The sequence below is a fragment of the Canis lupus genome, chromosome 27 (assembly GCF_011100685.1).
Source record: "Canis lupus familiaris isolate Mischka breed German Shepherd chromosome 27, alternate assembly UU_Cfam_GSD_1.0, whole genome shotgun sequence".
Classification (NCBI taxonomy): Eukaryota; Metazoa; Chordata; class Mammalia; order Carnivora; family Canidae; genus Canis; species Canis lupus.
In genome coordinates this window covers 29,290,114-29,317,983 of record NC_049248.1, presented here as the reverse complement: position 1 = coordinate 29,317,983, position 27,870 = coordinate 29,290,114, and the positions used below count along the sequence as shown (strand labels likewise).

Genomic DNA, 27,870 nt, shown 5'->3' with positions numbered 1-27,870 from the left:
CTGTGTATTTTATATCACAGTTTCCAACAAGATTTTAGAGTGTGACATTTCCCTCCTTTGTGATCTGTTAAGTTTTGCACTAAAAGGTGTTTTGGTATGCATCTTTTCATACTTTTACCAAAAATGAAAACTGAGTCTAAATGCCCAATTATGATTTATAAATTACTTTGATATCTTTACTCATACAAATACTGGTAAGTGGCATTTATCTTTTGATATGACAGTTTGTGTTTTACGCTTAATTAAAACTTAAGTGGAAAAAACACAGGAGTCAGAATGATATTCCAAGGTCTTCTAATTCTTCATTCTCAACTTTTTGACATTGAGAATTGAAGAGCCATCCATCCTAACTTTTTTTTTGTATATTTTTTTATTGGAGTTCGATTTGCCAACATATAGTATAACACCCAGTGCTCTTTATGGAACTAAGGCATTTGGGAGAAACCGGTCTCCCGGGAATTAATTTGGTCAAGGAGATAAAGAACTGAGGTGACAGCTATAATAGAAGTTTTTTTAAATATGTAATAATCAAAGTATAGCCTCCCTTAATTTTTTCCAGAATTTTGGCAGGTAATAAATTTGGCTTAGAATAGCTTGTTTCTTTTCATAGGTTTAGGGTGTTTAAAATGTTCTGTCTACTAAACTAGACAACTCAGTAATGATGTTTCTAATTCTGTTCATTCTGTTACTTGTAAAAGCCTGGGTACAGTCACATTTGTCAGATTTCTGTGGAAGCACAAGCAAGATTGCCTCCTTGAGCATGGCAGCATTGTATATCCATGTATAAAATCTCAGGATCAGAAGTATGATTCAGGATGCTCAATTTGGGATGTTTCTTTAATAAATTAGATGTTTCCAAGTAGATATTTTATCACTATATATTGAAACAACAATAATTAGGTTACAGCAAAGATCATTTTGGTAGATTTTGATTTTTAGTATTGTTATCTGGCCAGGATGCTGAAATTCAGATTCTGAAGTTTTAAATGCAGATCCTTTATTAACAGTTCCTTTCAGTTGTCCATTGAGGATTTTACAGTTCAGACTATTAGAGGTAGAAATTGAATCAGATTTCAACATTATTAGTCAATATATCTATAAAATAAAAAATAAAACTATGACATGTTTGAAAAAAAAATTTAGATATTAGCTAATTATTAATTATTTATTATAGGTGAAAATTTTGACCAGAGTCCTTTGAGAAGAACATTCAAATCTAAAGTGCTGGCACACTATCCTGAGAATATAGAATGGAACCCTTTTGATCAAGATGCAGTGAACATGGTATGTATGTTTTTTCCATCTTTAGCCTTTTTGTTTCGTTAAGATGACAATAGTAAAAAAAAAAAAATGACAATAGTAAGTATATTTTGAATGTTTACATTATTTTATTGAATGTTTTAAATAAACAGTTCTGTAAGGTGGATAATATTGTTCTCATTTTATAGACATGGAAAATGAAGCTCTGAGAAGTTACTTCCCTATAGTTTCCACAGCCAATAAGTGTATACAACAGACTTTCAAAGCCCATTTTTTTTTAAGTTTTTATTTAAATTCCGGTTAGTTAACATACAGTGTAGTATTAGTTTCAGGTGTATAGTATAGTGATTCAATACTGACATACATCATCTGGTGCTCATCACAGCAAGTGCCCTCCTTACTCCCCATCACCTATTTCCCCAATATCCCACCCATCTACCCTCTGGTAACCATCGGTTTGTTCTCTATAGTTAAGAGTCTTTTTTGTTGTTGTCTCTCTCTTTTTTCCCCCTATGCTCATTTATTTTGTTTCTTAAAGACCACATATGAGTGAAATCATATGATATTTATCTTTCTCTGACTGACTTTTTTCACTTAATAACATAATACTCTCTAGCTCCATCCATGTTGTTGCAAATGGCAAGATCTCATTCTTTTTAATGGCTGAATAATATTCCATTGTGTGATTACTACCTCTTCTTTATCCATTCATCAGTTGATGAACACTTGGGCTATTTCCATAATTTGGCTATTCTAGATAATGCTGCTGTGAACATTGGAATGCATGTATTCTTCAAAGCCCATTTTCTTTTCCTACTATTAAGCTGTGTTGTGGGTTTGTATTAATTATACATAGATGCTTTGATAAACAGTAATATTTGTTTGCCTGGAAAGGAGCCTGATAGAAGGAGCGTGATTACAGTTTTCATATTTCAAGGAATGTTGTATGATGGGCCTGTAATTTATCATATTCACAGAGTAAAGAGGAAAAGGAACTTCAATTCATCATTTAGACATTAGTAGAAATTTATTTATAACGACTCTGAATTAATGCAATGAGTTACCAGTGGTGATTATAAGTACCTTTAGAGGGTCTTAGAAATAGTCATAGTTTTCAGATTATTTAGGAAGGGTCCTAACTAAAAGCCTGGGTAATATTTTGGGATTCCATGAATGGAATTCTTTGATTATAAAAACCAGAGTGCCCTAAAGTGAGCAAATCAGATATCAGGCATCATAGGCACAGAAATAATTAACAGTGGACTGAGACATTGATAGCTGTAGAGTGTTTTGAGTATTTTAAAGGTAGAGCCAACAGATCCCATTATGCTATGATACTATAAGGGAAAGAAATTAATATACAGTAGATACCTGCTAAATAGTCATGTAAGTTACTTTTGCATACATGCTTACATGTGCCCATTGAGAGTTCTTATTCATATTTTATAGAGGTTACTAACCCATAGTTATGCAAAGAGTCTCAACGGTTAAATCCAGATCATTCTTACTCTGTAGCTGACTTTTTCCCTATCTACATGCTGCCTCCTCCAAAGAAAAATGATATAACTTAGTTTTGAGCTGCACCTTAAAATGATGTGGGTCACATTGGACCTTTTGTGATATTTCTGTATCACAGTAAATTCATTCCAGTCTCAGTTTGCTGCAAAGAGGGAGTAACATGGTACTTTTTCTAAGTACAAATGCCTAAGGCACTTGGCACTTTGACTTTGATTCTTCACAGAACACAGTATAGTTATTTCTCTAACCAGAGATGCCATTTTGCTGGAATACTGTGAGGCCTAGCCTCATCTTTGGTGAAGACAGCATCATAGATATTAAGTAGAACACAACTGTTTGTTATATTTATGATACTTGGAGGGAGCACAGGCAAGCTTCTAACTAAAATAGTCGACAGCAATGACAAAAAATAATTTATCAGCTGCTGTGCCAGCAAATTAATAGAAAAGTATTAAAGAAAAGAGTGTCTAAATGAAGCAATGGAAACCTAGATAAGAATGTAAATAGACTACAACACTTGACTTCTTAAATTAGTAAGATATTTCAAAGTATAAATTTATCTGTGAGAAATTAGAATGGTTCTTACTACAGTATGAATCCATAGTCATTTGGAACAAAATGCCACTTTTTCTTTCTGTTAGTCATTTGAATGCATTAATAATGAGATATCCATGATAACTTTAGCCTTGATCTGTAAAGCATTCATCTTTAAAGCAGTGATCAGCTTCCTTAATCTGCTTTTGATATTTTCTTTACCCTTGCCTCTGGGGTTATTTTATGTAAGCAACCAAAGTCTTCTATGAAAAATAAACACATAGGCTTGTGTTTTAATGGTTAAACACCACATAGCATTTGTTTATTGCTGCAAATCTAAAAGGATTTGCTGGCATTCCTTGAAAATCTCTGAAAAGCATCCCATTAAACTAGTCTGCATTTGGGTCATAGATGTACTGCCCTTAATTTCCTCTGATTTATTTAGTAAGTGCATTTGTATGAAGCTATAATTTATTCCCACCTAGAGGTATAAAGCTTTCTTCTTGCCTTTAGCAAAATCTCACTCCAATGAGTCATCACCTTCTGTAATATCAGTCATTTAACAAGCAACAGTAGTGCTTTGAAGAAGGATGATTAATTTCATACAGAAATTAAATACTCCAGAGCAGTGAACGTTTTTAAATTAAAAAAATTCCATGAGTGCCATGCAAATGAAATAGAAAATAAATGTAAGGGACAGGTGAAATTGTTTCTGAATTAATTGCTTTCTATGTCTCTCTTGGTTGCTGATTGAGAGATTTTCATGAAAAAAAGGCAAAAGGGAAGTATCAGAAAACAAAACAACACCAACAGTCATATACCTAGAACTAACATATTTCAACATTGACAAATTTACTTCAGATTTGTACTTTTTCTTTTAAATGAAGCAAAGCATTGCAAATGGAACTGAAGTTCCCCTGCCTCCCCCTACCCCTGTTTCAGATCTCTGCATATTGGCATCCATGACTATATAATGTTCTGGTCAGTAGAACTTACCCTTAAGAATGTAGAGAACCTAGGGATTGTTAAGAAGATATGATCAGTACCTTTTTAAGCAACTTATATGAAGTATGAAGATTCTGTTTTGTATAACTGTTCTAAATGAAACATCTGATATATATTTTAAGTAAAAGAGTCATAACTTATAAAGCTTTTTATAATCTATAAAGCTCTAAGTTTACAATTTCTAATTTACTTCGATCACAAAGAAAGGTAGGGTGGAATGATGAGCAAAGAGTAAAGGATAAAGGGTTGACTGAGAAAAATCTATTTCAGATGCCTATCTTATAAGATTCAAAGGATAAAGAACTATATATACTTTTTAGAGACTCAGCAAGTGCTTGAATTTGAGATGGAGAACCCTTAGTTAGATTAATAGGGTTGACATTAGAATGAAACTAAGCCCTCATTTTCATCCAGGTTTAAGTTCATGTCTCACAATAAAATTCTAGGAATGGGGCTTTAATCCAGCTGTTACTGGAGGAGCCACTTGTTTTCTTTTTTCTTTTTTTAAATTTTTATTTATTTATGATAGTCACACAGAGAGAAAGAGAGGCAGAGACACAGGCAGAGGGAGAAGCAGGCTCCATGCACCGGGAGCCCGACGTGGGATTCGATCCCGGGTCTCCAGGATCGCGCCCTGGGCCAAAGACAAGGCGCTAAACCACTGCGCCACCCAGGGATCCCAGCCACTTGTTTTCTTAACTTTGCAGCTGGAATATTTACTGGTGTCTCAAATTTAACATGTCCAAAACTGAATTTATGATCTTCCCACTAGCTTTGGTCAGTAATGGTACAACCATCCACCTGGTTGTCTTAGCTGAAAATCTGGCATTATCCTTGAAGGTTCCCACTTTCTTACCCTCTCCCATGTGCAATCAGATATCTATCTACTTCTCTCTGTTTCTACACACTCACCTTAATCCAAACCCCCAAACTTAAGTTCCTATCCTTTCTATTCTTTACACTAAAGCTTCTGCGTCTGCTTTTCTTGGGAAGGCTCTTCCGCTTCTCCTTCTCCTGGTGAATTCTTAGTGACCCTTCAGGTTTCATTTTAAACAATTTTTCAGAGAAGCCATCCCTGACCACCCTTCCACCATTCAGTCAGGTCCCTTCAGATTCTCTTAGGACCTTTTAGCACCTTGTATCCTTTTGTAGTACCTATCACAATTGTAATTAAATAATTGATTATGTAGCTAGTTATCAGCTCTGTGTCTCTTGTCATAATGTAAGCACCACGAAGATAGGCATACTCTCCCTTATTCATTGCTGTATCCCTAGTTTTACATACAGTAGAGGCTGAAATCATTGACTAAATGAAGGAATGTTTGCTTACTTATAATACTTCCCTTCCCTTACAGAGAAGTATTGTTACCTTCCCTGCAAAGTCATCTTAAGCAGGAGTATTTAGGTGCTCTCTCTTCTCTGTTTCTATAATGTCTTGAACATACTCTGCAACAGCACTGATCCTGTTATTTTATAACCATTGGTCTGTGTGCTTGCCTTTTTTACCAGACTGTGAACTCCCTGAAGAGATTATTTTCATATTTGTCTTTTGAATTACCAAGATCTAATGTAATACATGACATAAAATTAATATTTATTAAAGGAAAAAGGTGGGAGAGAGGGAATGAACATCAGAGAAAGGAAAGGCAAACAGACCAACTTTGAATAATTTATTTTTGTGTAATAAGAGAGGGCATAGAAGTCATAGAACTATAGAAAATGGAAAAAGAAATTGTTAAAATTCTAGCCAAACTGCCTGAAATAGCCCAGAGAGATAATAAGGACGTAGTCAGCTCAAACCAGGAGCGATACACAGCATTGTGAGCCCACTTTTGACTAAAGTAATCTGATTACCAATGGTAATCCGGTAAACATTGACAACCCTAAATGTTTAGTTGTTTTATTGTGGGAGTGTGGGTTGGAAAGGGAATACTGTTAGTAAGGAGCAGTATTAGGGAAAAAGAGATTGTTGAATGCCCTAGTGAACAAATCTTGATTTATGCCTCAGGTTTTCTGAAAACTGAACCTCATAATTCCTACAAGAATTCTCACTTTTTAAAAAAATGAAAAGGCAGTAGCATTTTCCAAGTCATGGTTCCCAAATTAGAAATATAATTCTTACTTTTTTTGATTCGTAGGAAGAGAATTTGAGAGTTCTTACATCTGTTCTCTGTAGTGTAGAAAGTCATTCTTTACTTTGAGCACAACTTTTGGCAAGCTTTTCCTGTAAATGTTTGAATGCATGCTCCAGAAAGCTACAAAACCTTAGGGGAATATTTGGCAGCTGTTCAAAAACAGTTAGAGCTGTAATTTTGTGGTTTATGATGTCAGGAAAGCCTATCAAACTAAGTCTTTATTTCGACTTTGGAGGTCACCTGTGTTTCTGTATTGTCTACTACATGTAAAAAGAGAACTATAGACTTAATCAAGAGAGGAACTAAATCTGATCCTGTGCCGCTAGCTGTTGTTTTGTTTTCTTATTCACTTGTTTGTTTATTCTTTCAACAAATACATACATGGCATGCACTATCCCAAATAAGTTTGAACATAACCTGGAAAAAGAGGGATTCAAATCTTCCTTCCCATAATCTTTACTGATAATAATAGATGTCACATGGGTTTTTATTCATAAAACAGCAGAGAATCTCCTCTTCTTATAAAGATGAAAGCAATTTTAATGTAAAGACATAACTATAAAAAGGCCTTGTCATGGCCTTTCCTTACACAGCTATTCCCAAGATTGGGAATAAACAAATTTTCGTCTAACAAATTCAGGTATTTGTGTTTTACCTAACTCTGTTTTATTCTGCCCAAATATACATAGTAATGTAATTCTTACCAACATTTATAAAAATAATTACATAAAGCTACCTTAGTTATTTCTAGGTCTCATATTCAGTGTTTTGAAATATAAAGATAAAGACATTTTCACTGACCTAATAATACTAAGCTTCATGATTTTGCTTTTAGTATTATTATCAATTACCATTTATGGCCCCAAATAGTATATTGTTCTGTGCATGGTACTCTTGTATGTTTACAGTTGTAAAAATATAGCACCATTCCTAGAGTCACTTGCAATCTAGAGAGCCAAACAAAATAGAGAAACTAGTAATGTGTCAGTATACAATGTACATGTGTATACAGCGGTATACTTCCCCATTCACTAAAGACTTTCTAGAGGAAAAGTGACATTTTAATGGCATTTATAGGATAAAAGCAGTATTTTTTATGGAATGATAAAGGAAAGTTCTTTAAGATAGTATTTATGTAGAGACTTAAAGAAAGTTAAGGGAGTGTTTCCATTAGCTACTGCTGTATAACAGACCACCCCCGTATACTACTTAAGTGACTTAAAACATGGATTGTGGGTTTTTCATAATCTGGCCATTTTTTTTTGTTTGTTTTTGTTTTTGGTTTTTTTTTTCATATAGGGCTAGATAGTAAATAGTTGAAGCATTATAGGCCGTTTAGTTTCTGTCAGTTATTCATTTCTGCTGTTGTAGTGCAAAAGTAGACATAGACAATGCTTAAATGGATGAGTGCTATTGTGTTCTAATAAAATTTCAATTACAAAAACAAGTGGCAGATTGGATTTGACCTAAGGACTATGGTTTGTTGACTCTTGATTTAAAACAACAAAACTGTTACTTTGCTTACAAATCTGCAATTTGGGTATGGTTTATTAGCAAGGTAACCTCTCTGCACTACTGGGTGTCAGATTGTTTCGAAGGCTAAAGACTAGAATCATCTGAAGGTTCACCCACTCACAGGTGATATTTCCTGGGCTGGAAACATTGCTGGGGAATCCTCAATCTCTGTGCCATCTCTTTGTGTGATCTCTAGCATGGCAACTTCACATTGGTCAAATTTTTTATATGTTGGAGTGTATGTGACCAGAGACATGGAAGTTGTATTGCATTTTTAAGCCTACCCTGAAAAGTCACTCATTTGTCACTTCTCACCTCCGTTATATTTTACTTGACTGGGTGAGGGGTAGGCAGACTGGCCCTCTGGGCAAATCCAACTGGCTTCCTATTTATAAATAAAGTCATAACCATTCCTTATGTGTGGTCTGTGGCTGCTTTTGCACTACACTACAATGTTAGTGCTGAGTAGTTGTGACAAAGTTTATAAGGGCTGCAGAGCCTAAAATATTTATTATCTGGCTTTTTACAGAACAGGCTTTCAGTTCCTGGGTGTAGGCATACTCAGTGAGCCACCCATGACCTTGATGGGAGAATGGCAAGGTTCTAGAACAGCATTGTAGAACTATCTGGCTTTTTACAGAACAGGTTTTCAGTTCCTGGGTGTAGGCACTCTCAGTGAGCCACCCATGACCTTGATGGGAGAATGACAAGGTTCTAGAACAGCATTGTAGAACTAGAATTACTGTTGGAGTCGTTTTTAGAAAGTACAGTCTGCCACAGGGAATGAACTACATGGAAACTTAAAGGAAGATCGTTCCAGCCAGAGGGAACAACAAATTTTGGCAAGTGCCTGCAAGGTGTTTTCACAGAACAACAGTATGGCTAGTGTTGCTGGAACAGAGTAGGTGAGTAGTAGGAGATGAAGGCAGAGAAGTTGCCAGGGCCAAGTTCGTGTGGAGCCTTATAAGGGCCTTATATTGTAAAGAGTTCAGGTTTAGTGAGGTAAGAGGCCATTGCAGGTTTCGAGAAGAGGAACAAGATCTAGCTTATATTTTCTAAGGATCACTGTGGCTACTCTGTAGGGACTACAGTATGGGGATAAGGACAAAGGCAGGAAGACTGTTGAGCAGAATATTAAATAGTCTTCTAGCTAAGAAAGGAAGATGGCTTAATTAGAGTAGTAAGAGTAAAGATGGAGGAATTTGTTTCTGAATATAGTTTTGAAGGTGGAACCGATGGTCTTTGTTGATGGATTGGATAATGGAGTGAGAGAGAAAGAAGTCAAGATGACTCCAAAGCCCTGAGGCATTCTTGCTACCTCCTTGGACCCCCTCTGAAAAACACTGCGTTTCAGTACAGGAAGATTGACATGCTAGGTGGCACAAACAGTTCCATACCCCTCCTGCTAAAACCCTGCAGAGGCTTCCCATTGTCCTCTTCAGATTTCTAACATGACTCACCAAACACCTTCACAACGTAGTTTCTGATTATTTCTCTTGGGTTCTTTTTAACTTCCCCCTATCTCGCTTTCTGTTCCCCACCCAGAAAAAAACACATGTCACTTCCTCAAACCCGCATATTCTGTCTTCTGGGCTTTTGCACACGTGTCCTCTCTGCCTTCTCTCAATCTCACTAACAGCTATGCTCATCTTTAGGCTCCCACTTAGACTTCCTGTTTTTGTTTTTGTTTTTGTTTTGCTAGCTCCTTCTTTTCTAATTTAGGTCCTCCTGCTATGTTTTTTCCATGGCAATCTGTATTTACTCCATCACAGTACTTCCCATACTTTACCATTTATTTTTTAGTCATTTGTCATCCTTACTGGACTGGAAGTTCCATAGGAGCAGGAGCATGTCTTATGTCTTTTTCACCTGAATCACCCCCACAGGGCCTGGCTCATAAAGACACTTAATAACTGTTTGTTGATAATTTGAATGAAGGACACGTAACTTTTAAGGTGAATTGCATTTTCTTAAGTAACATGGGGAGAACTTCCAAATTTCACATCAGATCAATTGTTAAGTCTGAAAAAAGAAAAATATAATAGCTATGGTAAAATTATTTATATGCAGAAAGCATATTGTAATACAAAAACAAATACATAAGAATGATCATTATGTTAAGGTAGTTAAATTACAAAGTTTTTTTCAAATTTTTTGTAATTTTTATTTTGTTTAAAATGTTTTAAAGAATGAATTCTAATTGCATTTTAAGAATTTTAAATTAGGCATCTTTAACTTTCAGGTCGTTTTGTTCCCAAATTTGACTCAATCCTGGGTAGTTACCAAGACCTAAAGCATAATACTTACTGGAATGGATCTAAAATGTCATTGTTTCTACTCTTCTGCTTCAGTAAATAAAAAAAAATTTCCATTTTTAAAGTTTCTGTTTCTAAGATCAAGTATCATATTGCTCAAAATAGTAACAAAGTGATACTATTGTTTTTTTTTTCAATTTATCAAATGAGCCTTCACCTACTTCTCTAGTCCTCTGAAACATTACCATCATCACTTCAGAAATGGTGATTAATACTTAAATATTAAATGTTTGTAAAGTACCTTTGAATATTTTGCCTTCAAGTCATTGATTAGCAAATGTAGATAAAGAAAGTGAGACTTGGAGAAGTCACATGCAGTGTTGAAGGTCACAGGCTTGGATAAGAAGTTTACTGGGAGCAAGTCAAAGATCTCATTCTTAGTCAAACCTCCTGCACATAATATACAGTAAAGATGTTTTTCCATCTCTATATATTTATATATATGTATGTATGTTTGTATGTGTATATATATGTATGTATATATAGATTTCTTTTAAAAATAATTTTATCAATGTGTAAATGAACTTACAGTGTATTTCTAAGGCTACTGCTAATAATATTAAATATGGATAAAACTTGTGTCCTTTTGAGTCTTGTTAGGTTATAAACAACAAACATTTTCTCTAGTTTGAAGTTATTTGTGTACAGCATTCTCATACTTTTCCCCCTTTCCTCCACAGTTGTGCATGCCTAAAGGGCTGTCTTTCAGAACTCAGACTGACAATAAAGACCCTCAGTTTCACTCATTTATAATTACCCGGGAAGATGGCTCTCGTACCTATGGTTTTGTTCTCACTTTTTATGAAGAAGTTACAAGTAAGCAGATCTGCACAGCAATGCAGACGCTCTACCAGATGCACAATGCGGAGCATTATAGCAGCGTGTATGCTTCATCCTCCTGCAGCATGGACTCTCTGGCAAGCAGTATTGATGAGGGAGATACAACTTCCCTTTTGAAACTCCAGCGATACAACTCCTATGACATCAGCAGAGACACCCTATATGTTTCAAAAAGTATATGTTTGATCACACCACTGCCATTCATGCAGGCCTGCAAGAAATTCCTTATCCAGCTTTACAGGGCGGTTACCTCACAGCAGCCACCGCCCTTGCCGCTGGAGAGCTACATCCATAACATTCTCTATGAGGTACCCCTCCCACCTCCAGGGAGATCACTGAAATTTTATGGTGTTTATGAACCTGTCATCTGCCAGAGACCTGGGCCCAATGAACTCCCCCTCTCCGATTATCCTCTTCGAGAGGCCTTCGAGCTTCTGGGGTTGGAGAACCTGGTGCAGGTGTTTACCTGTGTTCTTTTAGAGATGCAGATCCTTCTCTACTCACAAGGTAAGTCTTCCTTGGATTTTAAATCTTCCCCCAAAAAGTACTTATAAATCCAAACTGCTGCACCTCCATGGGGTATTTATTAGAACCAAATGATTAATGGTCAGAAGCCTTCTGTTTTGTGTAAAAGGAGCACCTATTTTAGGTGGGACCAGAGGCTAAGATTTTACATCTCTTTGAGGCATCAGTGGCTGTGGAGGAAAACAGGAAAGCCTACAGAAGCATTAATCTGATTGACTTGAATATATTTATTTTTTAATAGAAATAGGCCCTTTTTTCTAGATAGTACATAATCATCATAAAAGAAATACATTTCTTTTCATATTGAAAGTGAGAATGATGTTAGTACCAAGAACATGTAGCCAGCCATCTCATTTTTTGCAGATCAGTAAAGGTTCACATCAAAACTCTGTTGACATTGGACAGGGATAAATGAGATTGTTGACTCTGAAGTTTCCTAAGGCATTCATCTTTGGAACTTTGCCTATGGGAGATCTCACTAGCTGTGACTCTCCTGGGTTAAAGGTTCTACTGGAGTTGTATGGAGTGCTTTTGTTTTATTTTGCCTTTATTCCCAAAAGGAAGTTACCTTTGTGATGTTTTCCATTCAAAGTTCTCTCAGCATATACTTAAGAAACCTAACAAAATTTGAGTTTTATATTATGAGTGCATTTATGATGACTAATGTTGAGTCTAAACTAGAGTACTTGTTCCAATCTAAACATGATTTTGCAGAGGAAATAAAGATGCTCTGTCTTAATGAATAGTGAGTTGAAGGAAAATACAAAATGGTTGCTACACATCGATGTGTCCTTTGAAAAATGTGGCACAAATATTTGGGTTAGCTTTTTGCTAACTTGTATTTAGGCTAGCAGGATTGTAGTGCAATCTCCTGACTGCTGCCGTCAAGCTTATTTTACCACTTTCCTTTTTTTTTCTTTTCTATTTTAAATTATAAGTGAAGCTGAGCCAAGTAGGCTATATTTGTACTTCCCCATCTTGTGTGTATGTTGACACTATTTGTGTGTTGACAGCCCTTCACGAGGTTGTGTTTTCTTCAGTTTATCCTACATAATGTTCTTTGATAATGTGTTCTGATGTCTCAATTTTTGTTGTCAGGAAGTTCTCTAATGACCAATCTAAATTTTTTCCTTTCCTCTTGCTCTCACTTTCTTAGGGCTGATCATTACCTGTAGATCACGTGTTTGTATCTAAAACACGTAACTTTAAGTAATTTTCTCTTCCAATTTCTTCCCTTCTTGCTTTTTTCCCTGAAGCCAGGGTAGGGGTTAGAGAGTTGCTGGGGAAGAGCAGGGGCTCGGAACTGGATAATTTAGATCCTGGATTGAGAAGAGATCTTGAAGGTCGTTTGGTTCAGCTTTAGTTCTGACTTGGTTCAGCTTTGGGCCAGAAAGAATATTGGTTTTTGAAGTCATAACAATACTAGGTTCGGATCTCTGCTCTGTCACATACTAACTGTAACCACAGACAAGTTACATAATCTTCATGTCAATTAATTCATCTTTATGAAGATAACAGGGTTTTTCCCCTTCTCTCTCACTGATTTATTGTGAAGGCTAAATAAGAAAACCTGTACATGATACTTGGCACTAAATGATAGCTGATATTACTGTAATTATTATTGATTTATCAGTCCAACATAATCCCCTATAAATTATGTATATTTTAAGTTGCATGGGTCCAACATATTATTGCATTTAAAGTATAGCTTTGTTAAATTAAATAGTCAAGGCATTTGTTTCAGGGTTGAGGACCTAATAAATGTTCTCTTATATTGAATGTTAGGACTTTTTTTTTTTAGCCCAAAACAAAACAAAAAAAAACCTTTCATTATCACACTTTCTCTTTTAAAAGGCACTGTATGTCTCACCGTGTGTGGTCTGTCCTGAGCTGTCATCTTTCCACTGTTTGATTAGCTTATCCCAGCTGGTTCATGGAAGCTGTTGAAAAGTTATAATTGATTAATATCTGCCAATTTAATTCAGTTTCAGATGAAGAAACATGAGTGTTTATGAGCATAAATGAGATTTATTTTTTTTTTGTAAGGTTTTGTGGTAATTTGGTTTTATGAATCCTGAGATTATAGGACCCACATGCTCTCCTCACTCTCTCTGTGTCTCTCTCTTTCCCTCTACACACACACACACACACACACACACACACACACACTTTTAAGTGTCCTACAAAAGAAAGTCTCATATTTTTTTTAAGATTTTATTTATTTATTCACGATAGATATATATATATAGAGAGAGAGAGAGAAGCAGAGACACAGGCAGAGAGAGAAGCAGGCTCCATATGCCAGGAGCCAGACGCAGGACTTGATCCCGGGACTCCAGGATCGTGCCCTGGGCCAAAGGCAGGCGCCAAACCACTGAGCCACCCAGGGATCCCCAGAAAGTCTCATATGTTAATTTTATAACCACTCACTGAAATCACTCTATGTTAGGAATTATACTATAAAAATGCCTTGTACTTTTTGGGGTTTCTTCTCTGTTCAACAATGAGTTACTGCTCTTATCCATGTTTTATCAAAAGAAAGTTGAGGCTCAGGGAAGCTAAGTAACCTTCCTGAGATCACACAGCTATTAGGTAATGTTGTAGAGGCTAAGAATGGGACTTGGATCTGTCTTTCTCCAGAGTACTTAACCACCATATTAACTGTATCAGGCACTACACTTAACCTTTCCTTATCTGTCTTAATATTTATTTTTAAATTATTAGCTCACTCTGCTAATCTGTTTTAAAGATATCATGCTAAATAACTGTAGAGTATAAAATGAAAGCTCTGCATAAATGCACATTTTAATATTGACAATGTCTCTCCCATTAGAGAAAGAGATTCAATTTAAATGAATGCAATAAAAGTGATTATGTTGATTTGTACTCTGGTGCCCTCCTTCATTCTTCCTGTGTTAAGGGGGTCTTAATAACATCTAATACTTCTTGTTTTATTCACTAATAAAGCTATGCCATAAAATTTAAAAACATTGCAAAGGCTAAACAATAACCATGAAAACCCAAAATGAATCAAAGTAGATGGATTTTAATGATGAAACTGTCCTTCTAGACGGATTTGAAATTCTGGTCCACAGCCCATTTAAACAGATTCAATCTGCCATTTACAGAGTGTGTATATTACACTCTAAAGTGTGTATTAACACTTTATGATGGTAACTAGCTAGAAGTTTTAAGTAGAGAATGCACCCAAGAGATAGAGGCTCTTTTCCAGGACCTCAAATCAGAAAAGGTAACTGGGAAGACTGGAATATGATCCTCTTTTCAGAGGAATAATGGAGGGAGGAATAAAAGGAGAGCTTAAACACTAGTGTCTGGTTTTCATGTCCATAATTAAAGTCTCAGGAACACTTTGGGGCCTTGCTTACCTTCTTTGACTCTTTACAATGGAGATAAGCAGTTACCCACAGCTCACACTGGACTGCCATCCCAGCCTGTGATTCCTTCACAATGCCCCCTCCCCACCTTTCTTCTCTTTCCTCTTGTAAATTGTGCATGAAGTAACCCAGTCAGAAAGTAGAAGCTACTTAAAGTTCTCTTGAAAAAGTTGGAAGCCTTCTAATCACAAACTGCTAGTTGTGCTCAGCTGAACACCATAGCTGATTTGGTTATAGGATTTTTAAGGTTTTATTTACTTATTCATGAGAGAGAGAGAGGCAGAGACACAGGCAGAGGGAAAAGCAGGCCCCATGCAGGGAGCCTATTCTGTTTTAGGTAAGTTCTTGTATTTCAGTTTATTCTGCCAATCTTTCTGTCGCTGTACTAAATTTTTACTATAGCTTTAAAGTAAGTCTTGGTATCTGGTAGGGAGCTTCCCTCACTACTTTTATTTTTTTTCCCCAAGAAATAGACTATTCAATATGCATTTTTCACATGTGTCTATAGGTACATTGCAATATAAAATAATGGCATCATTTTAACACGTAAAGCTGAAAGAGCTTTCAAAATCATTAATCCTTTGAAGCCATACCATCATTAGCACTTTGTAACAAAGATAATGCTATGTTACAGACAATACTACACCTTTTTTATTAGAATTGCATTGAATCTGATTTGAGGACAATTGTCATATTTAAAATTTTGAGTTTCCCCTTCCACAAAAATGCTATAGCTCTCCACTTCTAAGGGTCTTGTTTAATGTCTCTCAGTGAAGTTTTTACAATAGTAAACAATTGCAAATAATGACAATTGTGTTTCTTCTATTCCAGTATTTCTCACCTTTATTTCTTTTTCTTGCCTTACTACATTAGCTCTCCGGTATAATATAGAATAGAATTGATAGTAGCAGGCATCTTTGTCTTTTTATTACACATTTATTTATTTAAAAAAATACACATTTATTTATTTATTTATTTATGAGAGAATGAGTGGGGGTGGGGGCAGAGGAAGAGGGAGAAAGAATCTCTATCTGGCTTCACACACCCAGTGTGGAACACAAGGTGGTGGGACTCCATCTCACAACCCTGATATCATGACTTGAGCTGAAACCAAGAGTTGGATGCTTAACCAACTGAACCACCCAGGCACTACTAAAAAAAAAGAACACTTACTGTTTCACTTTATTATAAAGTATAATATTTGCTGTAGTGTTTTTTTGGTGACTGCCTTGTAACAGGTTAAAGAAGTTCCCTTTATTCCTAGTTCAAGTTTTTAAAAATCATGAATTCATGTAGTATTTTATTGAATGCTCCTTCTACATCAAATAAGATGATCATATTTTTCTCCTTTTAATCACTTAATAAGGTGAAAAATCCATCCCTCTACTCCTGAGATACACCTTACTTGGTTATGATGATGTATCATTACTTTTTAAATATGGTTTGATTTAGTTGGTTCATATTTTTATTAGAATTTTTGCATCTGTGTCTTCGCTCCTAGTGTTCATTTCATGTACTATCTTGTCTGGTTTTTTTGTATTAAGGCTATTCTAGCTTTATAGATTGAGTTGGAAAGTGTTCTATTTTTTTCTGGAAGATAGAGAAGACTTTATTTAAGGTTGTAATTATTTGTTCCATGACTGAGAGAACTTGTCTACAATCTGTTTGTTGTTGTTGGGAAGATGTAAGTTACCAGATCATTCTAATAGTTTACTTAGTTTTTTTTTAATTTCTCCTTCTCCTCCTGCCCCCTCCTTCTGCCTTTCTCCTCCTCCTCCTTCATCATCACCATCATCATCATCAACTATGAACAAACACCAAATATGTTTTATAATACCACAGGCTACCCGCTGGTATTTGACCATGGATCCCATATAGCAAAAGAATCCTGATAGTTAAAAGATGCTGGCAGATTACTAGTTCTTACTAGTCCCATTCAGTCATTAACAGTTCAATCCATCATCTTTATTGTATGAAATGTCTCACAGGCTGAGGTTGCTCAGGTTTGCAGACTTCCATTCGTTCTTGTCAGGTCAGGTTCCAGAAGCAGTAGTGGTCTAAACAATACACGTTTCACCCTTTCAAGGCATGTGGTATAATTGAACTAATGAATTACAATAGTAGATAATTGTAGATAGAGATAATATTATCTCTTGCTCTATGCCTCTTTTGAGGTGTTAATGTATATTGGATTTCCTTTACTACATAATTCATTTATTCTTTCCTTTACCCTCAGCTGCTATTCCTCCTTTTTATTTAAACCCAGATGCTTCTACCTTTGGAATAGCATGCCTTAGGTTCCAGCTTAGGTTCAGCTACATACAAGTAGATTTCCGGCTTCTACAACTGGAAGCTCTTTGTACATTTCCAGAGTCAGTCCTGTAGGAAAAGAGGCTCCTGGTTGTTTATCTCCTCCTTGCATTCTCTTTGTAACAAGATCCTGTATAAATAGTTTCCATTTTATTTTGGAATTCATCAAACATTGCCTTCTCCATTAGAGTGTTTTTCCAGCATTACCTAAGACATCATTAGTATTTCAGGTTTCAAGATTATGTCTTTCCTTTTTTTTCTTTTTTAAAGATGTTATTTATTTATTCATGAGAGAGAGAGGCAGAGACACAGGCAGAAGGAGAAGCAGGCTCCATGCAGGGAGCTGGATGCGGGACTCGATCCCCAGCCTCCAGGATCACCCCCTGGGCTAAAGGCAGGCACTAAACCGCTCAGCCACCCGGGCTGCCCTATTTTATGTCTTTCATGCACAGGAACAGTTTAAATTAATGTTCAGTAGCAAGCTGGTAATTGACTCTCATGGAAATTCTCTAGTCCAGCATCCCAATACTCAATACTGGGACATGCTCACAGATTTTTGCCATACCCCAGTCTGTGCTTTGCACATAGGGCTGTGGTGCAGACTTTGTCCATACCAGGATTCCTGTTGCTTTACTCTGTAGGCTCAGACAGTTTTATTCCCATGTAGCTTGTCCAGTTAATATTGCTTGAAGGGCAATTTATAGGCTTTCTCTTTTACTTTTGGGGAAAGTGTTCTGCAGTCATACATAGTATCTGTTGCCATAAAACATTCAGGTAAGCCTGTTTGTTATTTTTCATTTAAAATTTTAGTTAGGTAACATACAGTGCAGTATTAGTTTCTGGAGTAGAATTCAGTGATTCATTGCTTACATACAACATCCAGTGCTCATCACAAATGCCCTCTTTAATCCCCATCACCCATTCAGCCCATCCCCTACCTTACTCCCTCAGTGTGTTCTCTGTTGTTAAGAGTCTCATAGGGTTTGTTTCCGTCTTTGTTTTTCCCCTCCTTCCCATATGTTTATCTGTTTTCTTTCTTAAGTTCCGCTTATGAGTGAGATTATACGGTATTTGTCTTTCTCTGACTGACTTAGTTCAGTTAGCATAATACACTCTAGCTCCATGTTGTTGCAGATGGCAAATTTCAGTGTTTTTGATGGCTGACTAATATTCCATTTTATATATATTCCATCTTCTTTAAAATGGACATTTGGGGTCTCTCCATAGTTTGGCTGTTGTTGATAATGATGCTCTAAAGATCGTGGTGTATGTATGTACCACTTCAAATCTGTATTTTTTTTATCCTTTGGGTAAATACCTAGTAGTGCAATTGCTGGGTTGTAGGGTAGTTTTATTTTTAACTTTTTGAAGCACCTCCACACTTCTCCAGGGTGGCTGCACCAGTTTGTAGTCCCACCAACAGTGCAGGAGGGTTCCCATTTCTCCACATCCTCACCAACACCTGTTGTTTTTTTTTTGTTGTTAATTTGAGCCATTCTGACAGGTGCGAGGTGGTATCTCCTCGTGGTTTTGATTTGTATTTCGCTGATGATGAGTGAAGTCGAACATCTTTTCATGTTTCTGTGAGCCATCTGGAGGTCGTCTTTGGAAAAGTGTCTATTCATGTCTTCTGCCCATTTCTTAACTGGGTTTTGTTTTGGTGTGGATTGTTTTTTGTTTTTGTTTTTGCTTTTGTTTTGTTTTGTTTTTGGTGGTTGAGTTCTTTATAGATTTTGGATACTAACTTTTTATAAGATATGTCATTTGCAAATATCTTCTCTCATTCCATAGACTATCTGTTTCCTTTGCTGGGCAGAAGCTTTTTATCTTGATAAAATCCCAGTAGTTCATTTTTGCTTATTTCCCTTGCTTCCAGTGACATACATGTCTGGTGAAGTTGCTATGGCCGAGGTCAGAGAGGTTGCTGCCTGTGTTCTTCTCTAGGATTTTTGATGGATTCCTGTCTTTCATGTAGGTGTTTCATTCATTTTGAATTTATTTTTGTGTATGGTACAAAAAAAAGTGGTCCAGTTTCAGTCTTCTGCATGTTGTTGTCCGGTTTTCCCAACACCATTTGTTGAAGAGACTTTTTTTCCTTTGGATATTCTTTCCTACTGTATCGAAGATTCGTTGGCCAAATAGTTGTGGGCTCACCTCTGGGTTTTCTGTTCTGTTCCATTGATCTGTGCGTCTGTTTTTGTGCCAGTACCATACTGCCTTGATGACTCCAGCTTTGTAACAGAGCTTAAAATCTGGAATCATGATGCCTCCAGTTTTCTTTTTCTAAATTGCTTTGGCAGGGATCCCTGGATGGCTCAGCAGTTTAGCGCCTGCCAGGGCGTGGTCCTGGAGTCCTGGGATCAAGTCCCACATTGGGCTCGCTGCATGGAGACTGCTTCTCTCTCTGTCTGTAGTCTCTGCCTCTCTCTCTCTCTCTCTCTCTCTGTCGCTTATGAATAAATAAATAAAATATTTTTTAAAAAATTGCTTTGGCTATTTGGGGTCTTTTGTGGTTCCATAAAAATTTTAGGATTATTTGTTCTAGCTCTGTGAAAAATGTCGTTGGTGTTTGATAGTGATTGCATTGAATATGTAGTTTGAGGTAAAGCATATTTAAACACTGTAATTTTTACCCAAACTTCAACCTTAATGCTTTCAACCTTCAAACTTTTTTTTATTCTATCTAATTTGTAGCCCACATTAAGACTTCACTAAAAGGTTTCAATACTACAGTACCTGAGACTTCTATGTAAAGGAGTCTCAGAAACTTCTCTTCACCCACTGACCATTTTCCCCACTCTTATGCCTTACTTATAGATTTTGGGTCTCCACAAGGGCGTGAGCCAGACCCTGGGCCTTTTGTCAATATTTATGTTTTTTTAAAAAGATTTGTTTGTTTATTTTAGCAATAAAGAATGAGAGCAAGAATGTGCAAGCGAGTGTGGGGCGGGGCAGAGGAAGAATGAGAGAGAACCCATAAGCAGACTCCCCAGCTGAGTGCAGGGAGGTCCTGGTGCCAGGACCCTTGAGATCATGACCTGAGCCACAACCAAGAGTCAACCACTCAAGTTCCTAAGCCACTCAAGCGCCTCTGTTAATATTTATCTTGATTATTCTGCCCGACTGTTGCCCTAGAGGATTCCAGGTCTGATTTCTCCTTATAATCTTTGCCTTTCCCACATTTTAAATTTCTCGAAACTGGGGTAAATAGACCCAACTTGTTTGGCATCTTTTAATGTAGGAATACCAAGAAGGGGTTCCTTTGGTCTATCTAGTCTTAGAGAGTGCTGTTATTAAGACCTTGTTTCAGCCTCATCAGTGTCTTTTATCCCATTTTTCAATAACCATCTAAAGAATTCTACCCTGCTGGAATGAGTCCCTTAACACTCCTTTTCCTTTTCCTCTTTGTTTCATTCCTATCAATATTTGCTTTATTCACCCTATCTCTTAATAACTTAAAAAATTTTCCACCCTGCTAGGAAAAGTCCCATGGCTCTCCCCCTCTGCCTTTCCACATATTCTTGTTAATTAATTTAATGTTTTTATTAGCATCTATAAGATCCATGAGGAGCAGCTGAGATAGCGAATTTGATAAGGCTTCTCTGATGGATTTTATGACAGTAAGGCTACAGCAGGTACTTGGGCAAAAGGGGCCCCCTGCATTTACTATGAACTAGGTAATGGGCATATTCAGTGGGTGAATATCCCAGTTACTATAAAGCCAGTCCTACATGGCTTGCATATGAAGCATAGTAACTACTTCATCTGGAATGTTCCACTTGGCATTTATAGAAGGAGTTAGGCAGTCTCCATTCCTCAAGATAAACCGAATTTACAGTGACTTTTGTCCAGTCTACCAGACTGTTCCCTTAGGAATAACTTGCTGCGTGTGTGTGTGGATCGTGAATAGCCACCTGTGATCGTCTCATAGTTAGCTGTGGGTCTTGTATCAACCTACACATGCTTTTCTACTCTACAGTTTTTCAAAACAAAGATACTGCTTATGAATTACTCTCAATCCATTTTAGAAAGGATTCTTGAAGAAGTTGATACTGATCTACAAAATGAGATGGTTCCTTCCCACCAAATTCCACCCCTGCCCCCCAGTTTCAGTAGTTTCTTGTTTGTTTGTTTTTTAAGATTTTATTTATTTATTTATGAGAGAGACAGAGAGAGAGAGAGACAGAGACAGAGACAAAGGCAGAGGAAGAAGCAGGCTCCATGCAGGGAGCCCGATGTGGGACTCGATCCTGGGTCTCCAGAATCACGCCCTGAGCTGAAGGCAGATGCCCAACCCCCAAGCCACCCAGGCATCCCAGTAGTTTCTTGGTTTTGACCTGCCCTACAATATAGCCTTGGGGGCCAGAGGTCTTAGAAGTGCCTTTTGTTGTCCTCACATAATTTTTCTCTTTTGGAATAGCCTTGAAGCCACTTGGCAGAAGCTCAGCTTGGTGTCATGCATGTCAAGAGTGACCCAGCACTCTTAATTTTATTTTTGTTATTATAGATAACAATAATGAAGGGATTATGTAATTCACTTTTTTTTTTTTTAGTGATTTGCATTTCCTCAGGCATCCCATGAATCAGCTCCCAGGAAGTCAAATCCATCTATAAATTCCATTGGTAACTTTTACCTTCAATAACTTACCTCATCTGCTGTTCCATATACCCTTGGCCATGTGGCCACACAGGAATCAACTTCCTCATCCCCCACACTTCCATCCTTTATCTTCCCAAATCACAAGCTTCTGTGAATCTGGACCATTCTAGTCAATCTCACATTTTTCTGATACCAAATGATAGTGTTTCTTGACACTAAACAAGAGCTTTTTTTCTTTTTCTTTTCCTTTTCCTTTCCTTTCTTTTCTTTTCAGGTTTTTTATGTATTCATTTAAGAGAGCGAAAGAGAGAGCACAAGCAGGGGGAGAGGCAGAGGGAGAGGGAGTAGGAGACTCCCTGCTGACCTGGGAGCCCAGTGTGGGGCTCTATCCCAGGACCTTGAGATTATGACCTGAGCCAAAGGCAGACACTTAAACAACTGAGCCACCCAGGCACCTCTAAATATTACTGTCTTTAAATAACTTTTACCTTTGTTAATATTCTCTCTTATATCCTTTCTTCTATTTGATTTCTAGTTTTGTTAATTGTTCTCTTCTTTCTACTATTTCCTTTGGACTTCATTACTTTAAATCTTTTTTTCACATCTCTCCCCAGATTTTGAGTCTTTGAAGTCATTGTAAACAGTTGAGTCTTGTGTTAGCTGTATCCCACAAGTTTTAGTATCTGGCATTTCCATTATTTAATTCAAAAATTTTTTAGTTCTTATTTATTTTGACCATTTGTCTTGCTTTTCTCCGTCTTTTTTGCCTTTTTTTGGGGGGGGGGAATAATTGGAATGCCTTTTTTTTCTTGTTTCAGTTTTTTCCCATTTTTTAAATGTAGATATTATAAACTCTCCCTTTCTATTTTAAGATTTTATTTATTTACTCATGAGAGACACAGACGTAGGCAAAGGGAGGAGCAAGCTCCCCACAGGGAGCCGAATGGGGGACTTGATCCTGGGGTAGATGCTCAACCACTGAGCCACCCAGGCGTCCCAGCGCTTTCCCTCTCTTAATGGGTTAATTTTGGAATTTTAATATGAACACTTAGTCTTGTGTCAATCAGAATCTTTAAAATAGGGAACCCTGGGTGGCGCAGCGGTTTGGCGCCTGCCTTTGGCCCAGGGCGCGATCCTGGAGACCCGGGATCGAGTCCCACGTCGGGCTCCTGGTGCATGGAGCCTGCTTCTCCCTCTGCCTGTGTCTCTGCCTCTCTCTCTCTCTCTCTCTCTCTCTGTGTGTGACTATCATAAATAAATAAAAATTAAAAAAAAAAAAAAAAAAGAATCTTTAAAATACTAATATTGAGGGGATCCCTGGGTGGCTCAGCAGTTTGGCACCTGCCTTCGGCCTAGGGTGTGATCCTAGCGTCCCGGGATCGAGTCCCACATCGGGCTCCCTGCGTGGAGCCTGCTTCTCCCTCTACCTGTGTCTCTGCCCCTCTCTCTCTTTCTGTCTCCCTCATGAATAAATAAATAAAATCTTTTAAAAAATAATAATAAAATAAAATACTAATACTGTAAAGTGCTTTAATTCTAGCCACCCCTGTCATAGCTTACTTGATACAGTTGTTCAGAATTTTGATAATCCTTCATGTAAGTCATTTTTACTTTATACACTTGATTTTGTTTAAATTTACCCACCATTAAATAACAAAAATTAAACCAAGTAAATTATAAAGATATAATTGGCTTTATTAATCAATTCATGAATTGAGCAGTATTCCATCTAGCAACTACAGGGGTGCTCCAAAGGTCTATAGAAAGGGAAAAGTTTTTAAAGGCAGGACAAGCAGGTCATAAAAAGAAAAAAGGATTATTTTAAGAGAGGTCCCCCCACCTTCCTATGGGGACAAAAGGGTCTTATTAGGTAGATTACCTCACGAGTGCTGACTAGGAAATTCCACACTGACCAGTTATGACTGCATTTCTGGAGGAGGTTGAAACTGTAATTAGATTAGATAGTAAGCCCCAGGTTGGTGACATGGCCTACCTAGTATAAGTAACCCCATTTTAGATCTGTGGTTTTCTTTTTAATACCACAACTGCCATTTCTTAAAATTTTACATTCCATTTTGTATCTTAGGTGGTTCTTCTGGGATCTGTCTCCTTCCTAAAGTGTATCCTTAGACATTCCCCAAATGAGGTGGCATTTTCAATGAGATTTTGTTCATCCGAAACTGTTTTCATTTCTTTTTTTTTTTTTTTGTTAAGATTTTGTTTATTCATGAGAGACACAGAGAGAGAGGAGAGAGAGAGAGAGAGGCAGAGACAGAGGGAGAAGCAGGCTCCGTGTTGGGAGCCCGACACAGGACTCGATCCCGGGTGTCCAGGATCACACCCTGGGCTGAAGGCGGTGCTAAACCACTGAGCCACCCAGGGATTCCCTGAAACTGTTTTCTTTTTGCCTGTGTTTTTAAAAGATGATTTTAGGGGATCCCTGGGTGGCTCAGCGGTTTGGCGCCTGCCTTTGGCCCAGGGCGTGATCCTGGAGTCCTGGGGTTGAGTCCCATGTCGGTCTCCTGGCATGGAGCCTGCTTCTCCCTCTGCCTGTGTCTCTGCCTCTCTGTCTCTCTCTGTCTCTCTGTGTCTATCATAAATAAATAAATAAGTAAATAAATAAATAAATCTTTTAAAAAAAAGAAAGATGATTTTATTGGATATTAAACTCTAGGTTAAAAATTGTGGGGGTTTTGGGGTTTTGGTTTTTCTTTTCTTTCCTTTTAGCATTTTGAGAATAAGATTCTACCGTCTGCTGGTTTCTAGAGTAGCTGTTGAGAAGTGTCTGTCAAAGTTACCCTAATTGTCATTCCTTGGCCAGAAATCTGTCTTTTCACTCTGGCTGTGTATGAGATTTTCGGTTGCCTTTCATGACCTTTATTTTGACTGTAATTTATCTCCGTGAGGGTTTATTTGTTCTGCTTGTGGTTTGTTGTGAAATCTAGGGTTAATGTGTTTCAAGTTTTGGGAAGATTTCTATTTTTCCTCCTGAAACTTTCATTAAACCTGTTAATCTGTCTTGCTTCATCTTCCATATCTCTCAACCTCTTTTTGTATCTCTTTGTCTTTTTGTTGCATTTTGGGTGATTTTTTTTCACATCTGTCTCCCAGTTTATTCTCTTCTTACCTGTGTTTAATCTGTAGTTAATCTTTCCTTTGACATTTTGCTTTCAGTGGCCCTAAAACAGTTTACTCCTTAATTCTTTCTTTGATTTCCTTAAACATATTAAACAAATGTATTTTATATTATTTATCAGACAAATTCAGTATCTGATGGGTTAAAGATTGAGGATTTCTTCCTGTGGGAATGATTTGTATTTACTTTCACAAAGCATCTGAGTTCACTGGCAATACAGGACTACTATTTTTTTTTTTAAGTATGCTCCACACCCAGCGTGGAGCTTATTAACAAAGACCTACTTTTTTTGTTTGTTTTTAAGTATTTTAATTTAAATTAAATTAATTAACATACAGTGTATTATTCGTTTCAGAGGTAGAGTTCAGTGATTCATTCAACGGACTTACATAATACCTAGTGCTCATTACATCACCCAGTGACCCCATCCCCTACCCTCGTGCCCTCCAGCAAAATTCTCACCTTTATGTTTTTCTGCCTTACAGATAGCATGAGTTGGCGCCCTAAACATACCTGGAAATGGCCAGTAGATAGAAATTCTCAAGGGACTGTTTTCCCCTCCCTCCCAGAGCTAGGGCCAGGACAGACAACTTTCTTGGCAGTAGGGTATTTCTTTTTATTATTCTTGTTTTGTTTTTCCTTTCTGGATCCCTTTTCCCTGAGATTTCTACCATTTTGGGTCCTAGCTTTTATGCAAGAGGATCTACTCTGTGAATCCCAGCCCTTAGACTTTGTACCTCAACATGCACAGAAATAAAACTGAAGCTCTGGGCCACTTTGGATCAGTAAATGCCTTGAAGAAAGTGAGACACTTCAGCCTTGCCACTCTGAACCCTTGTTCCCATTTTGTTCCTGACCTCTAATAACTTCTTCCCTTACTTTTTGCAAATCCATATATTCATGAATTTGGTGTTTTAAAATTATTTTCTTTAGCATTTTTATTTTTTGTAATATTTATGAGAGAGAGAGAGAGAGAGGCAGAGACACAGGCAGAGGGAGAAGCAGGCTCCATGCAGGGAGCCTGACGTGGGATTTGATCCGGGGTCTCCAGGATCACGTCCTGGGCTGAAGGCAGGCAATTAACGGCTGAGCCACCCAGGGATCCCTTCTTTAGCATTTTTAGTTTAGAACAGGAGCTCTAAAAAAAGAACAGGAGCTCTAGTCTATCATACTATCATAAATAGAAGTGTTTGAAAAAGATTACTGAACTAAATTTAAAATGAACATATTGATTGTGTCAGCTATTACAGAATATAACAGCTGCTAGGCATAATTTAACTAACTAATAATAATATAAAATAGGAAAATAATCCATGTCTGTTTTCTCTCTTGCCAACAATTATATTCAATCTACTTTAAACAACGTAAGTACTTAATTATATGCAGATACTTAATTTTTCTCTTTTTTTAATTTATTTTTTTAATTTTTTTAAATTCTTTTTTTAATTTTTTCTCTTAACGTCTGTTGATGAAACAATAAGAGATACCACTTTATACAGGTAGTCTGGGTACTAGAAAATTATATTCTTATGAATGAAGAGATATAGAGGGGTACATTTTTATTTTATTTTATTATTTTTTTTAATAATTTATTTATTTATGATAGTCACACAGAGAGAGAGAGAGAGAGAGAGGCAGAGACATAGGCAGAGGGAGAAGCAGGCTCCATGCACTGGGAGCCCAACGTGGGATTCGATCCCGGGTCTCCAGGATCGCGCCCTGGGCCAAAGGCAGGCGCCAAACCGCTGCGCCACCCAGGGATCCCCATTTTTATTTTAAATAATTTGCTTTAGAGGCACCTGAGTGGCTCAGTTGGTTGAACATCTGCCTTCGGCTCAGGTCATGATCCCAAGGTCCTGGGATCGAGCCCTGCTCATCAGGGAGCCTGCTTCTCTCTCTGCCTGCTCCCTTGCTTGGGCGCCCTCTCTCTGTGTCAAATAAATAAATCTTTAAATAATTATGATAATAATTTGCCTAAAAAAAGGCCTGATGTCAATCCGTTGCCAATGAATTTTAGAGGCACTATACAGTGTCACGGGTAACTTGTGATTAATGTACTTTTTACACTTAAAATTGTGAATTAAATAAGAATTTTTAATAAAAAAAATAATTCTCAACATTTGGTTCATTACCTGTTTTGCAAACCCTGTTTGACCTGAAACACACACATATATATATATTTTTAAAAGTCATCTAACATCAAATAAAACCTTCTTTTCAAGTTAAATTCAAATTATTTATTCTCATAAATTATCCATTTTTTGTGGATTCTGTTGCCCACAGATTATTTTCATATAGATTAGGTTTAGCAAGTTTTTTAAAGATTTGTTCATTGGGACACCTGGGTAGCTCAGTGGTTGATCATCTGCCTTTGGCTCAGGTCATCCCAGGGTCCTGGGATCAAGTTCCACATCAGGCTCCCCATAAGGAGCCTGCTTCTCTCTCTGCCTGTGTCTCTGTCTCTCTCTTTGTGTGTCTCATTAATAAATAAATAAAATCTTTAAAAAATAATAAAGATTTGTTTATTTGAGAGAGAGAAAGCATGTGTGGGAGGGAGAAGCAGAGAGAGAGAGAATCTCAGACACTCCCCGATGAGCCCCACATGGGGCTTGATCACAGACCCTGGGATCATGACCTGAACTGAAATCAAGAGTCAGAATGCTTAACTGGCTGAGGCACCCCTGATTTAGCAAGTTTTTAAAAAATTGTGTTTAAAGAGGTACATACTGGAGTACCTGTGTGGCTTAGTTGGTTGAGCATCTGATTCTTGTTTATTTATTGT

The 27,870-nt window shown here is 37.2% G+C and overlaps 1 protein-coding gene across 8 annotated transcripts in view; it reads left to right on the top strand.

The window, feature by feature from the left end:
* Window positions 1-27,870, top strand: part of DENND5B (DENN domain containing 5B) — a 199,377-nt gene that overhangs the window by 85,736 nt on the left and 85,771 nt on the right. For all 8 annotated transcript variants that reach the window (XR_005380009.1, XM_038577198.1, XM_038577194.1 and 5 more), the window contains 2 exons: window positions 1,175-1,284; window positions 10,963-11,629. Coding sequence is in view for 7 of the 8 variants with exons in the window: in XM_038577198.1 (XP_038433126.1) it covers window positions 1,175-1,284; window positions 10,963-11,629 (777 nt within the window). In the remaining variant the exon portion in view is untranslated. The remainder of the gene's footprint in view (window positions 1-1,174; window positions 1,285-10,962; window positions 11,630-27,870) is intronic.